We start from the raw sequence: 14139 nt of genomic DNA, 5'->3' as shown, positions 1-14139 counted from the left end.
GCACAGAGGGAGGACCCTTTCCAAGCAATAAGAGGTGGGCTTCTCAGCCAGGATCCCTTGGGAGGCAGGGGAGGCGCTGTGGAGGCAGTGAGGTGGGAAGCAGTCTGCAGTCACCTGCGAGGACAGATTTGCCCTAAGAGGGAATCTTCCGCATAAAGTGCCATAGTTAAAAAGCCCCACTGTGGGGGGCGGCTGTCGTGAGGGAGTCTGCATTTCCAATGACCCTGTCACAGACGCGCTGCCCTGTCCCGTTAGTCCCCGTTCAGCCCCCACCAGTGGGCTCTTTAGGAAAGACCCAGCCACCCAGACCGCAGACGACCCCACAACTGCTGCGGTAGGATTTCCTACGCGGACCCTGCCACGCAGGGAGCTGCAGCCCGGGCTCTGCCAGCAGCACTGCCGTCTGTTCTGCGGCACAAAGGCTGCAAAGGCTTGCTCAGCGAGGAGGCTTCCCAGGTGGTGGGCTCTGGGGAGTCGGGCCCCAGCTGCGGGCAGCCCTTCCTCCTGCTCAGCAGTTCTCCAGCCCCCAGCCCTGCCTCCTGGACACGCCTGGTCCGTCTCCTTCCCCTGAATTGACCTTCTCTTTCTCTTCTAGTCCAAGCCCACACAGAGACTTACACACACGAAGTCACTGGTGCACACACTCAAAACTGCTGTCAGAGGTAGGTGATATTTGATGTTTTATTCCTGATGACCTGTCCCTACCAATTCATTGCCTCAAGAAGTCCCTCCTGCCAATTCCTCTAAAAGATTTTGTGAGACCCTCCTGACAGGGGCTCAGGTCTTGTTCCCAAAGAGCCATCTCCAACACAAACAGCCTGGAATGACCACTTCCCTTCATCCCACTGCCTGGGAATTTATCAATTAGAGATTCATTTGGGTTGGCGAGCATTAGCACTCTTTCAAGGATGCCAGCGTTCCTGGCAGGGCCAGTGTGTCACACAACAGGATGCAGCAGTTTAGAGGGCTGCGCTCCTCCCAGCAAGGAGCCGACAAGCGCAGCAGCAGCTTAGGAGTGTGGATGGGGGCCCTGGGTGTAGCCAACCACGGGCATTGCCATGAGGGGCAGAGCAGGCTTGGGTGTGGTTGACGGGGAGGGGGAGTCCTGTGCAGGCCTGGGGGTCTGGAGAGAGAAGTCTCAGGTGGTTGACAGGGTCTGGAAAGGGAAATGGGAGGATGCCAAAGGCAAATTTTTATGGCTCAGAATTTTATACACACCAGGACTGTATAAAAGGGGCTCAAGGGGTTGAAATCTGCCTCCTCTTCCTTTCCTCCAGGGTCATTGCATCAATCAGCATTCCTCAAGAAACAGAACCAACAAAATATGTGTATGTATGTATGTATGTATGAGATTTATTATAAGGAACAGAAAAAGGTCTCATTTGCTCTATTTTCCTTAAATTAAAGGTTTAAAAGTCTTTTTGCTGTCTAGCCTGGCAATCTATTATTACAGCATTGCTTTATCAAAAAATATACTGGGAAGCGGCTGTGGCTCAAGCAATTGAGCTTCTGTTTACCATATGGAAGACCTGGGTTCAATCCCTGGGACCTCCTAGTAAAAAACGAAAAAAGGTGTCCCAGACCTGTGAGGAGATGTGCAGGCCCCTGCATGGCGAAGAGACACATCAAAATAGATGACACAATCAGATAGAATACAAATACATGTATACATATATATACACACACTCACACATGTATATATACATATATATGTACTCTCTAGCCCATCACAGGTGCTCAGCAAGTGTTGGTTAAGTAAATTAAGGAATGCTTTGTTGTGAATTCAAAATACTGGATTTGTAGGTGGACTTTGGGACTCATACCTAAGTAGGTGACCACCGGCTTTCCTACAGGCACAAATCAAAGGTATCAGTTGTTCTAAGCCCTCATAAAATTTCGAGATAAAACCAGGGAGAGGCAAAGGGGCCAGACATCCACTCTAGTCTACCTTCCTTTTTTTGCATCCTTGCAGCTTTTCCTTCACAAGAGGTCAGTGGGCAGGAAGTGATGGGACCCCAGCGCCCTCTGCTGGTATATTTTCATAGTTGGTTTTTACACACTTGGTTTATATATACCATTGTTTTTAATGAGCACTGGCAAGGCTGGGAGGGAGGGTTTCTGGTTTTATTCCAGGCTCACATCTCAGTGAATGTCAAGGCTGAAGGTGGTTCCTGGTAATAAAAATGAGTGTCAGGGTGGGAAGGAAGATGGTGGAGTAGAGAGCTTCAGAAGTCTGTCCCATCACCAAAACAGCTATTAAACAGGCAGGAACTGTCGGAATCAACTATTTCCAAACCTCAGAGTCTAAGAGAGTGCTGGACAGCACCCAGGAGGAAGAGGCTGGTAGGTTACAGTACACAGGAGCACGCTGCTCTTTCCCACGGTGGTTACTGGTGCCATCCCCCATGCTCAGGGCAGGCAGCAGTGAGGTCCAGCTCCTAGTGTAAGTTGTTGCTGCCAGAGAAGGACTTAAAAATCCACTTCCCCAAGATGGGGGTGGAGGCCAAGCCAACGGCTGGTCACTGCTTTTAATTAGCTGCTTTGGATCACCGGGGGACCAGGTCTCATTATGGCCATTGTTCCAACAGGCCCTGGACAAAAGTGACGGAGGACACCTAAAGACACCTAAAGATGGTATGCTTTCCCAGAACTGTGGACGACAGCTGAAGGGCTGCATTGGCTGGACAGGGCCGAGTAAAGAAAGGAAGAAGCTCCTGGTGCAATTCCTGGCCCTTCCCTTATCCCCTCCCCAGGGCGATTTGGAGCTGGCCTGTGCTGCCTTTCTGGGTCCCTGGCCTTGTTGGATGGAAAGGACTGATTTGGGAATCTACCCTCCAGCATGCTTCCTTGCCAGCATTTGCCCTCAGGGCAAAACCAGCTTGCAACAAGGAAAGCAGTATAAGAAACACTTGAGCCAGATGGCCTGGGACAAAGGCTCATCTGCCTTAATTCCTGCAGTGGAAGACCCAGAGAGCAAGTAGATGGGTCATTTAAACTCCTGTAAAGAGGACCCCTAAGGCCATTGGCAAGTGCAAGCCCAGGACAAGACAAAGGCTCAGAAAAGACAGGGAGCACCCTGCAGTTTGCATTTGCCTTGGGCTGACCTTCCTGATAGAAGGCCTATCCTCTGACAGAGACCAACACAGAGCCAGTTGGCAACGATGAGGAAAGGTGTTTTTGCTTAGATTTCCTTGGTCTTGTTAGCCCCTGACATTCCAGAAAATCTCTGACATATCACCACTCGTTGCAAACTTAAGAAACAGACATCTCAGGGAATAAAGCCCAGAGGTAACACTTTAAAATGTTAAAATGTACAGTGCAAAAAGATTACAAAACAAGCAAAGAAACAGGAAATGATGTCCCCTTCAAAGGAAGAGAATGAAAATTCAGAAAATATCAATGAAGAATAGACTATAGACATACTGGAGAAAAAAATTTAAAGACTAATCTTCATATGCTCAAGGAGATGAAAGAAACCACAGAGAAAGAACCAAAGGATATCAGGAAAATAAGGAATGAACAACATGAGAATCTCAAGTAAGAGAGAAAATTTTCAAAAGGAACCAAAGAGAACTCTTGGAGTTGAAGCCCACAATAACTGAAAAGAAAATTTCCCAGGAGGGTTTCAAAAGAAGATTGGAAAGCTGGGAGAAGAAAGAATGAGAAAACTTTAAGATAAGACAATTGAAATGAGTCAGGCTAAGGCGTAGAAAGAAAAAAGAATTATAAAAGTGAAAACAGCCCAAGAAACCTCTGGGACACAATCAAGCATATTAATATTTGCATGATGGGAGACCCAGAAGAAGAAGAGAAAAAGTGACAGGAGAAATAAAGAAATAATGACAGAGAATGTCCCAAACTTAGCAGAAGAAGTGAATACGCACAACCACGGAGCGGGAGAACACCAAACAGGCTTATAAAAAATCCATGGAACTGCATAACAGAAATAGTGAACCCTAAATTGTACCACGGGCTATAGTTAGTAGTACAATGACAAAAATGTGCTTTCATTACTTGTAACAAATGTACCACACCAATGTAAGGTGTTAATAGGGTGGTATATGGGGACCTTGTAGTTTATGCATTACTGTTCTGTAAACCCACAACTTCCCTAAAAAAATAACGAGTGTCAGGGTGGGCTTCCAGGCATTAGTAACCCAATTGAAAGTGGCCTTAAATTGTTTTTCTTTTAATTTTTACAGTGTTCCTGGCCAGAGTGTCTAAGAAGTGTGAGGTTGAAGAGCTGCTCCTCCATCTCCAGCTCAGGTGCCTACTGGGTTCCCAGGTGCTGAGCTTTTACAATGAACACAGACCCCAGGCTATCCCCCAGGGGCCCCCACGGTAGCTGAAAAGGAGCCGAGGTCTCCATTCCGACTAGACCTTCGTCAGCGTTCTTCCACGACTTCAACAGCAGTAACAGGCGCGCTCTTGGGTCGGGAACAGGGAAGCTCCTCAGCTGGTGCAGACCACGACCAAATTAGCCCAGGTTGTGGGCAGCCCCCGTTCAGCGGGAGGGCTTTCCACACACCAGACCACACGGCATAGAGCAGAGTTCCTCGAACTTGACTGTGCCCTGAACTCACCTAGGAAGTCTAGTAGAGATGGGGATTCTAATTTAGTAGGGCTGGGATATGGCCTGAGAAGCTGCATGTCAGACAAGCTGACAGGTAACGCTGGTCCAGGGACCACACAGTGAGAAACAAGAGTGTAAAAGAAACAGGTTCTGGAATCAGGGCCCAAGCTGACCGTGGGCAGCTCCCCTCCTCTCGCCGAGCTGTAATGAGGACAAGAGTGTACCTACTTTCGTAAGGTTGTTATAAGAGTAAAGTGAAAGGATGCAAGCAAAGCGCTAGCGCGGAGCCTGCAGTGCCTGGAATATAGAAGTGCTATAAATATCCATGTTTCCTTCAGCAAGTCTTTACTGAGCCCCTGCTGTGTGCCTGGCCCTGCTTTAGGCCCTGGGCCAAGCAGTGACAGAAACAAAATCTCTGCTTTCAAGGAGCTGAAAGCATTCTAGTGGGAGAAAGACAAAAAAACAAGTAAAACATGTAGCATTGCCTTGGTGATGAGTGTGCTGAGGAAAAAAATAAAGCCGAGGAGGGAAGATAAGGAATGCTGGGGGTGAGATGCTGTTATTTGTATAGAATAATTAAAGAAAGTGCCACTGAGAAGGTAATTTTGGACGAGAAATCCAGAAGAAGTAAAGGCCATGTGGATAGCTGAAGAAATGTTCCAGAGAGAGAGAACTGCAAGTGCAAATGTCCTGAGGCAAGAATGTGTGGTGTGTCTGAAGAAGTGCAAGGGAATCAGTGAGGCTGGGGCCCAGAAATTGAGGTGGGTGGTGGATAGCATGTTGCGGGGAGCAGAGAGAACCGAATAGGGCCTTGCAGGCCATTGAAAGGACTTTGGATTTTGCTCTGGGAGAAATTGTTGAGTTCTGAGTATAAGGGTGACATGATCTAAATTACATTTTAAGAGGATAACTTTGGATGCTTGTTGAGAATATACTGTAAGGGATACCTACCACATCCAAGGTTACTGCAATAACCAGGTAAGAGAGGAGGGTGGCAGAGACCGTTGGTGGAAATAGTAGCAGATATATATTGAATAAGCATTACTTATGGATGAAAACATAAAGCAATTTTGTTTCCTAATGCCTCTTTCAATTTTTCCAGTGGGGTTAATTTGTCCCCTTCTCCTGGATGAAAACTTGGACTGCGACAGGACTTCATCGGCCACTCCCAGACAATAAGAAGGCCCAAGGTGTTTTACAACCCTGGCTTTCAGGAGCACTCGGCTGACTTAGTCTCCATTCTTAAGGATCTTTCCTGGGCCATCTTTCCCTTCCTTTAAAAAAAGGTTATTGTTTTTTATTATGCAAATATATGCATTCATTGTAGAAACATGAGAAAGTATAGATTAGCACAAAGAATGACAGAAAAATCTGTTATAATCCCCCTACCCAGAGCAACCCACTTCTGTCATTCTTGCATATATCCTTCTAGGTCTTTTCAGTTCACACTTACCTCTCTATGCACACACACATTTTTATTAAAACATGAGATCATATTCTAATACTGTTTTCATAATTTGCCTTTTTCGATTTAACATTTTAGCATTAACATCTCTTGTAGTCATTAAATATATTTCTACAATATCTTTTTTTTCCTACCATATCATTTTTAATGTTAGTAGAGTTTTATGGGTGTGCTCTGACTTATTAGTGAATCCCTTATTGCTGTCCATTTAAGTTGTCTCTAATTTTGTAATATATAAGGACTCTGTGATGAGGACCTTTGTAGCTAAATCTCTTCGCACATCTGTAATTTTTTTCTGGTCCTTTAAGGTGTTTGATGTGTCTTTTCTAATTGCCTTTCAGAAAGATTGTACTCATACTAGAGGTTCTCATCTCCCCACAAACTCATAACCCACAAAAAACAAACAAGGGAAACGGACTTGGCCCAGTGGTTAGGGCGTCCGTCTACCACATGGGAGGCCCGCGGTTCAAACCCCGGGCCGCCTTGACCCGTGTGGAGCTGGCCCATGCGCAGTGCTGATGCGCGCAAGGAGTGCTCTGCCACGAAGGGGTGTCCCCCACGTAGGGGAGCCCCACGCGCAAGGAGTGCACCCGTAAGAAGAGCCGCCCAGTGCGAAAGAAAGTGCAGCCTGCCCAGGAATGGCGCCGCCCACACTTCCCGTGCCGCTGACGACAACAGAAGCGGACAAAGAAACAAGACGCAGCAAATAGGCACAGAGAACAGACAACTGGGGGAGGAGGAGAATTAAATAAATAAATACGAAAGGATATATGTAAGTATAATATCTATTTAAAAAAAAACAAAAAACAAACAAAAACCCCATCTTGGTCACCACTTTTAAAAGCTGCTAACAACATTAAAATGTCAAATGGGCAGAACCTGCCGCCGTTAAGCCTGCTCTGTCCTTGTCTGTGGAGGGTGCTCTGCTCCACCTTTTGGGTCAGTCTACTGCGGAGGGGAACAGGCTTTCATACAGTTGAATCTCGATGCTGGATATTAAACTTGGTTTTGTTTTAATGTAGAGAAAAGTACCCAAAAGTCATTTTGATCACACGGACTGGAAGGCGAATCACCTTTGAGCTACTGAGGGGTGGCAGTGGAGTTGGTCAGGGTAGCACCCCTTAGGAAGGTGGGCGGATAGCCCATGGAAACGGGGTATGAGACCTGTTGTGTTAAACGGTCTAAAAGGGATCACTGTCAAGCCTCTGGGAAGCACTGGGGAAAGGGTGGTCTCGGCTTCAGTCCCTGGTGGTGGGTGCCTGAGCCCATCCTCTCCCATCTTCTGGGGCTGACCTGGGCCTCTGACCAGTGAGAAGGGACGCGTAAGTGTGCATTGATGGGAATGGATGACACAGCTTGGCCTCCTTCCTGGGGTGCCTCCAAATGACTCATTCTCGTGTTTCTCTGGACACTGCGTGAGTCAGGACCTGGGACTGCAGTACCTGTTATTGGTGGGTGGATTGGGGTTAGCCAATTGCACCTCACTCTTTCGGAAGGGGAAATGGACACTGAGATTACACGAGTAAGCTGCTGGGTTACAAGGGACCCATCCTAGTTTCCAGAGCAGCCAGTCCCAAGGCCCATTGCATGCTTCGGTGCTCCTATTGTTTGCTTTCCTCATATACATATCCTTCCTCCTCTCAAATTAGCTGGAGGACATCCGTGTTAGTTTGCCTGAGCTGCTATGGCAAATACTATACAATGGGTTGGCATACACAACAGGTACTTATTTGCTCATGGTTTCGGGAGCCAGAAAACTTGTTTCTTCCCCCGGGCGGGTAGCCTACTGGCTGGCTGGCAAACATTGGGATTCCTTGGCTTTCCCATCACATGGCAATGTCCTCTCCTTCCTAGCTTCTGTGACGTCCTGGTTCTTTTTTATAAGGCTTCCAGTAATCTGGATTAAGACACACCCTGAGGCACCACAGCTTCACTGAAAACAGCTTCAAGACATCCTATTTACAATGGGTTCACCGCCACAGGAATGCAGATTACGGTTAAGAACATGTCCAAATTGGGATGCATAATTCAGCCATCCACGATATCTGTTTAAAGTTTAAAAATTAAAGTAGATCAACTACATTTCATCGCAGTGCTGGTCAGGACTGGAGTCAGAAGGTGTCAGGAAACTGGGACTGAGAGTGTAAGACTTTTTAACCTAGGAAAGGCAATTTGGACCTCATCACAGTTTTTTCTTCTTTAAATTGAACTCCTCTACATGCACTCTCATGTAATCCTCCCAATGCTCCTATGAATCAGTGTAGTAATTTGTTCCAGATGAAAACACTGAGTCTCAGGGAGGTGAAGTGCCTTTTCCATGGCCATACCACTAATAAGCAGTGAAACAGGATTTGCATCCAGATACAGCTGACTAGGAGGTCTGTGCTTCTTCTGCCTCACCCAGGTACCCCTTGTTTGTGCCAAAGAGAGCCAAAGAGCAAAGTGAACCAGAGCTGGAGAGGCCAACGTAAAGAGCACTGGGCTGGGAGTCACACAAGCTGGGTGATGGTCCCGGGCTTTGCTGCTAATGGATTGTGTGTGAGGGCACTTTGCTGGGCCTCTCTGGGCCTCGGAATCCTCATCTGTAATTGAGGAGATTGGATTGGACAATCTCTGAGATTCCCTTTAATGCTGTGAGCTTGTTTGGTAATAAGTAACAGAAACCTACTCTGCAGTACAGTCTGAGAGACCAAGGGTACCTCACAAAGCTAGGGCAGGCGGTCACACCAGGCCAAGAGGGGCCAGGACCTGGCCAAGTGGCTCTTGCCGCCCCCCTCTCTGGAACTGCCTGGATCTCTACTCTCAGTTCCTCAGCTTCTTTCTTCTCTCTCTACAAACTGCTTTTCTTTTTCTACAGACTGAGTTTTTCTGCTTCCTTTGGCCAGTGTCGGTGGTGGCTCCCCAGCTCCCCGTGTTATTTCCTCAGCTCTGGTGGCCAACAGAATCTCACCAAATTCCAACTGCAAAATTCCAGGCAAGGGAATTGGGCAAGGTGAGTTGGATATCCTCCTTGGTCCAGTCACCTGGGTCCTGGATATGTCCAAAAGGGCAGGGTCCTGTGTCACCAAGAAGTGGGGGTCAGGGGTAGGGGAGATGTCCCCCAAGAGGACCTGTATACAGTTCAAGAAGAGCACTTTTGGGAGAAGAGTCAAGGTTTTTTAAGTATAATTCCGTTCTAGATGAGGTGACATTGAGACCTGCAGAAAAAACACATGCTCACCAGTAAAGCTGGCTCGTGTGCAGTGTCAGCAGGAACGAGAGGCTGAGGCTCCCTGAAGGTCCCTACCAAAGGACACAGCAGATGTTTGACAGCTGATTTGTACACCTGTACCCTCAACAGACACTATTGTCCTTCTGTTGCCTCTGAGTAGGTGACATGAGGCTGAGGCACAGGGGAGTCTTGGGAGGACCCTAGGGAGGGGGATGGCAGAGCCCCTTGCCACCAGGCCTCAGCGCTCCAGCAGACCTGGGTAGTATTTGCACGGAGAAGAGTTAGAGCCTCTGCTGATCCTGGAAGCTGTTTCTCTGATGAACTCATTTTAGTTCTTTTTTTTTCCCTTCATTCTTAAACCTGACAGCCTGCATAGGTTTGAAAACCTAAGGAATCTGAGGAATCTGATCACGAAATCAGTCTTGAGAGACGCTCCCTCACTTCAACAGCCAATCTGAATACAGGACACAGTCACATATGTGGGTTTCCAGAAATGATCTGAGGGTGGAAATCCAAACAGTCCAAAGACTTGTGTTGGACCCTTCCCCAAACCTGTTCATACCTGAAGAGATCCACATGGGAGGAGATCCCTGCTGGCACCCTGGGACCCTTAGCATAGGTCCATAGGTGCCGAGTGTGCTGGATCCTTCAGGTCAGGGCACAAAGGTTCAGTCAACAAACATTTCCTAAGCACCTGCTGAAGAACAAGATGAAGAGGACATAAACCTTGACAATCTGCATGGAGAGGAAAGGCATATGCAGGTTGCAAATAGTAAGAAGAAGGTGAGAAGCATCTCTAAATGACCAAGTCACTGAACTGTAGAGAGCCTGACAGCCATCCTGTAAGGATGCTGGGAACTTCATGGAGAGAATGAGGTGAGCAAAGGCAAGGAGGTAGGAAGGTGAAGAGTGTGTTTGGACCCTAAAATGTAGGTCTGAGAAATAAGAATAGGAAGAGATAAGGTCATAAATGTAAGTTAAATCAGAAATACCAGGTCATGAGTGGCAGGCTAAGGATAGTTGATTTTTGAGCAAGGAGAGAATTTTTGGAGTTGGAGAGGAAAGCGGTAAGGAGCTAGGGACGATGCATCTGAAGTGGTAGGCACAGTGGATTCTAAGTCATGAGAACAAACCCCTGGAGTTGGGAGTACTCAGGAAGCTCTTCTAAGTAGTTCAAGATTCAAATGCTACGATTTGGGAATAGACATTTGAATCATTGTAAAGACTTGGGACTTGGTGGCTGATTCACTATGGGAAGGAGAGGAAAAATGTCAAGCTTGAATGTTGTGCTGTCAGGAAATTGGGCACGGCAAGACTCCCATCAGGAATCAGGCAGAGAAGGGGGCTGAGGGCAGAGGTAGGATGGCCAGTGCCCAGAGGCACTGGTAGATCTGACCCTGGGTGAGAGGTCATGGCTTGGGGGTGGGGGTGGGGGGGAGGAAAAGTCACCTGCCAGTGACCATGACTGGAGACCACAGTTCAAGTTCATTCTTTGGAGCGAAGTTGATACTGATTCCTCTCAAATTAACATTCCCATCCCAGCCAGCTTGTCTAGAGGGTATAACAAGCTGGCATGTGAGGGATGGGAGAGCCATTTTACAATAATGACGATATGATCATGGACTCCCAACTAACCACACACACCATAAAGTCAATGTTTCTGAGCATAAGGGACAAGTCCAAGATTGCATTTTAGAGTCACATGGTTTGCCCTTTTATTCCAGCCCATTTTCCTTTTTCCATTCATTAGTCTAGTCTCTAAATTCCAGAGCCAATTTGCATTCTTCCAGGAGTGTCTGTACTAATTTGGATGTGACCTTCCGATCACCTAGGACTGATATTGATTGAAATCTCTAAGGGCCACATATTCACTGATTGAACAAACTGTTAAATCTGTTGATACTGTGTTGAGCAAGACGGACTTGATTTCTGCCCCTCAGTATCCAAGAAGGAAGTGAAGACCGTCCCTAGATAACAGGTGAGGGATAAGGGGAAAAGCCTAGAGGTTGCCCATATTAGCATGTAGACAGAGGAGTAACTGAGAGACATACAAAAGGAGAAGCTGGGGTACGAAACAGAGGTCGAGGCAAGAAAGCGGGGGATAAAGGGATTTTATGGGAACTCCATTTTCTGTGTGATTTTTCCATAAACTTACAGCTTGTCTAATAAAAACTATATTATTTTAAAAAGGAAAAACAAAAGAAAGCCAGGGAATCCAAGGAGGGTTAATCACCAGAGTCAAAAGCAAGAACTCAATGTGGAAGAATAAAGATTGCAGCAGAAGGGTGATTGGAAGCAGCTGTAGCAGGGAACTGCTTTCCTTCCGGGAAGAAGCTTCAAGAGGATGGCAGGGGGCACCAGGCGGGCCGGGCTCAGCAGAGGGGGTGGGGTGAGCAGAGTGCCTCTGCAGGGCATGGTGGGGAAGGGGAGGTGTTTAGAGACAGGGCAAAAGGGACAGAGGGCAACAGAGAACACTGCCGGGTACTTTTAAAATATATACCTGAAGACCAAATACATTGCTCATTACTATGTAGCCATCAAGAACTGGATCAATTATTTACTAGACTGTCTAAAATTTAAGGTGGAAATTAGCAAAGAGTTGAAACAAGAAAGAGCTGGGGTGGGAAGCGGACTTGGCCCAGTGGATAGGGTGTCAGTCTGCCACATGGGAGGTCCGCGCCCGGGCCTCCTTGACCCGTGTGGAGCTGGCCCATGTGCAGTGCTGATGCGCACAAGGAGTGCCGTGCCACGCAGGCGTGTCCTCCACATAGGGGAGTCCCACGTGCAAGGAGTGCGCCCCGTAAGGAGAGCTGTCCAGGGCGAAAGAAAATGCAGCCTACCTAAGAATGGGGCTACCCACACGGAGAGCTGACACAACAAGATGATGCAACAAAAAGAGACACAGATTCCCGTGCCTCTGACAACAACAGAAACGAACAAAGAAGTACATGCAGCGAATAGACACAGAGAACAGACAACTGGGGCGGGTGGGGAAGGGGAGAGAAATAAAATAAAATAAATCTTAAAAAAAAAAAAGAGCTGGGATGAAGTTAAATAGGGGATCCCATGAGTTCCTCCTCGGTCACACTGAAGCCAAAGAATCATACCATGGCAGGAAAATATAACGCAACACTGCTTTCCCTGTATGTTTCTTGACTGTCACATTAAGCTAGCAGCCAGGCTTCATCGTCCCTCGGCTGGGGATTTGGGACTGAGAGCAGAGCAGGCAGAGGTCCTGGCTTGTGTAAGGGCCCAAGGCCTCTGAGGGGTGTGCCTCCTTGAGGGGAGGGAGGAGGAAGCCTAGGAGGTGAGGAGCGGGGAGCCCCAGCGCCCATGACGGGGACCCGATTCCCAGGACCTGAGCCCCGCACCTGGCGGCAAGACCTCAGAGGGAGACATGCAGGCCAGAGCCCAGGCCAGGGGGCCCACATGTGGCCCAAGATGCCCGGGCCCCATTCACAGAGCAGAACAGTGAGCTGAGGACACAGAGGACCGGCTGGTAGGACACTGTGGGTCTCGCCTGTGACCTGCGCCCATGACACCTGGTATCTCCAGGGCCCTCCCTGTTTGGGCCTATCAGTGTAACCAGGGGGAGTGGAGGGAGGAACTGGGGGTGGCGGGTGGGGGGCTGAGGGGCTGAGGATGCCTAAGGTGGAATTTCCCATGAATCCATCAGGCTTCAGGAAGAGAGCATCTGAAATAGGCTGGTTTAGAAAAAATAAAGTGACACTCCTTGCACACTTAAGTTTCAGACTGATATTCAAAACAGTGACAGGGAAGCGGATTTGGCTCAACTGACAGAGCATCCGCCTACCATATGGGAGGTCCAGGGTTCAAACCCAGGGCCTCCAGACCCGTGTGGTGAGCTGCCCACGCGTAGTGCTGCCACGTGTGTAAGGAGTGCCGTGCCATGCAGGGGTGTCTGTGCATAGGTGTGCCCCACACACAAGGAGTGCTCCCAAGAGTGGCGCCACACACATGGAGAGCTGCCGCAGCAAGATGATGCAACAAAAAAAGACACAGATTTCCGGTGCCACTGACAAGGATACAAGTAGACAAAGAAGAACACACAGCGAATGGACACAGAGAGCAGACGAGGGGGCGGGGGGCGGGGCAGGAATAAATAAAAAAATAAATCTTAAAAAAAAAACAAAAACAAAACAGTGACACCTCTTTTGGCTTAAACTGAAGATTTTAATTTCCCGATGGAGGCCTGGGGCAGAGGTGGTGTTTGAGAGGGCAACAAGTCCTGCCTGTGCAGCTCAAGGAATGGGGAGGGGCTGAAATGAAGCTGCTGGTAGGCTCCGCGACTACTCCTGGTTGTAAGTAGGCCCTTGACTGCACCAGGGTTGAAGTACAGCTAAATCAGAAGGCAGCTCCAGATAACAAAGGTCATAAAGGTGCTCGGACCCAGTGTAGATGTTTCCTGCTGGGTAGGGAGAAAGGCAGGAACCTGAGACAAAGCCAGGTCAGCTGGCAGCGCACCCTCCCCTCCATGGGTGAAATGGCGTCTTACGAGCAGGGCCCTGCGCTCCTGCGACTTGGCAGCAGCCGCAGGGCTTGGTCACCCAAGTCGGTGCTCAGGGCAGTGCCATGCCCTCTCTGAGCGGGCGCTGTGGTGGGTGATGGTGCCTGCTAGCAATCCTACTCCCTCCCACAACCACCCTGAGGGCTTGACGCAAGCGTGTCCCTGTGTGCATCCCTTCGGGGTCAACGAGGCAGCCCAAGGGAGACAAGGCACTTAGTGTAGGGACCGACCTACCTCTGATTGTAATGTTTTTGGGGGGCACACAACAAACATTTCTTCTGCAGATGATGGAAAGAGCAAAAGAAAGATCATTTTTCTCTGGTCAAATATGGCCAGTTGACTGAGCCCCTCATCAGGCCTTG

The 14139-nt window shown here is 48.4% G+C and overlaps 1 protein-coding gene and 1 long non-coding RNA gene across 6 annotated transcripts in view; one reads left to right on the top strand and one right to left on the bottom strand.

The window, feature by feature from the left end:
• The first annotated feature begins 523 nt into the window (after positions 1-523).
• Positions 524-2658, top strand: LOC131273150 (uncharacterized). The gene is made up of 3 exons (XR_009180312.1): positions 524-662; positions 1278-1328; positions 2589-2658. It is a non-coding gene; the product is annotated as an uncharacterized lncRNA (long non-coding RNA).
• A 10764-nt stretch (positions 2659-13422) lies between these two features.
• Positions 13423-14139, bottom strand: part of TEX35 (testis expressed 35) — a 35435-nt gene continuing 34718 nt past the window's right edge. For 2 of the 5 annotated variants that reach the window (XM_058275394.1, XM_058275396.1), the window contains 2 exons: positions 14012-14055; positions 13423-13678 (listed from right to left, as the gene is read on the bottom strand). In XM_058275394.1, the coding sequence (XP_058131377.1) occupies positions 13642-13678; positions 14012-14055 (81 nt within the window). In that variant the 3' untranslated portion in view covers positions 13423-13641. Of the gene's footprint in view, positions 13679-14011 lie in introns of all 5 variants that reach the window. The other 3 variants (XR_009180309.1, XR_009180310.1, XM_058275395.1) reach the window with 3 other exon arrangements.

This window comes from Dasypus novemcinctus, chromosome 13 (genome assembly GCF_030445035.2).
Source record: "Dasypus novemcinctus isolate mDasNov1 chromosome 13, mDasNov1.1.hap2, whole genome shotgun sequence".
NCBI classification, from domain to species: Eukaryota; Metazoa; Chordata; class Mammalia; order Cingulata; family Dasypodidae; genus Dasypus; species Dasypus novemcinctus.
This window is presented reverse-complemented; position numbering and strand designations above follow the sequence as displayed.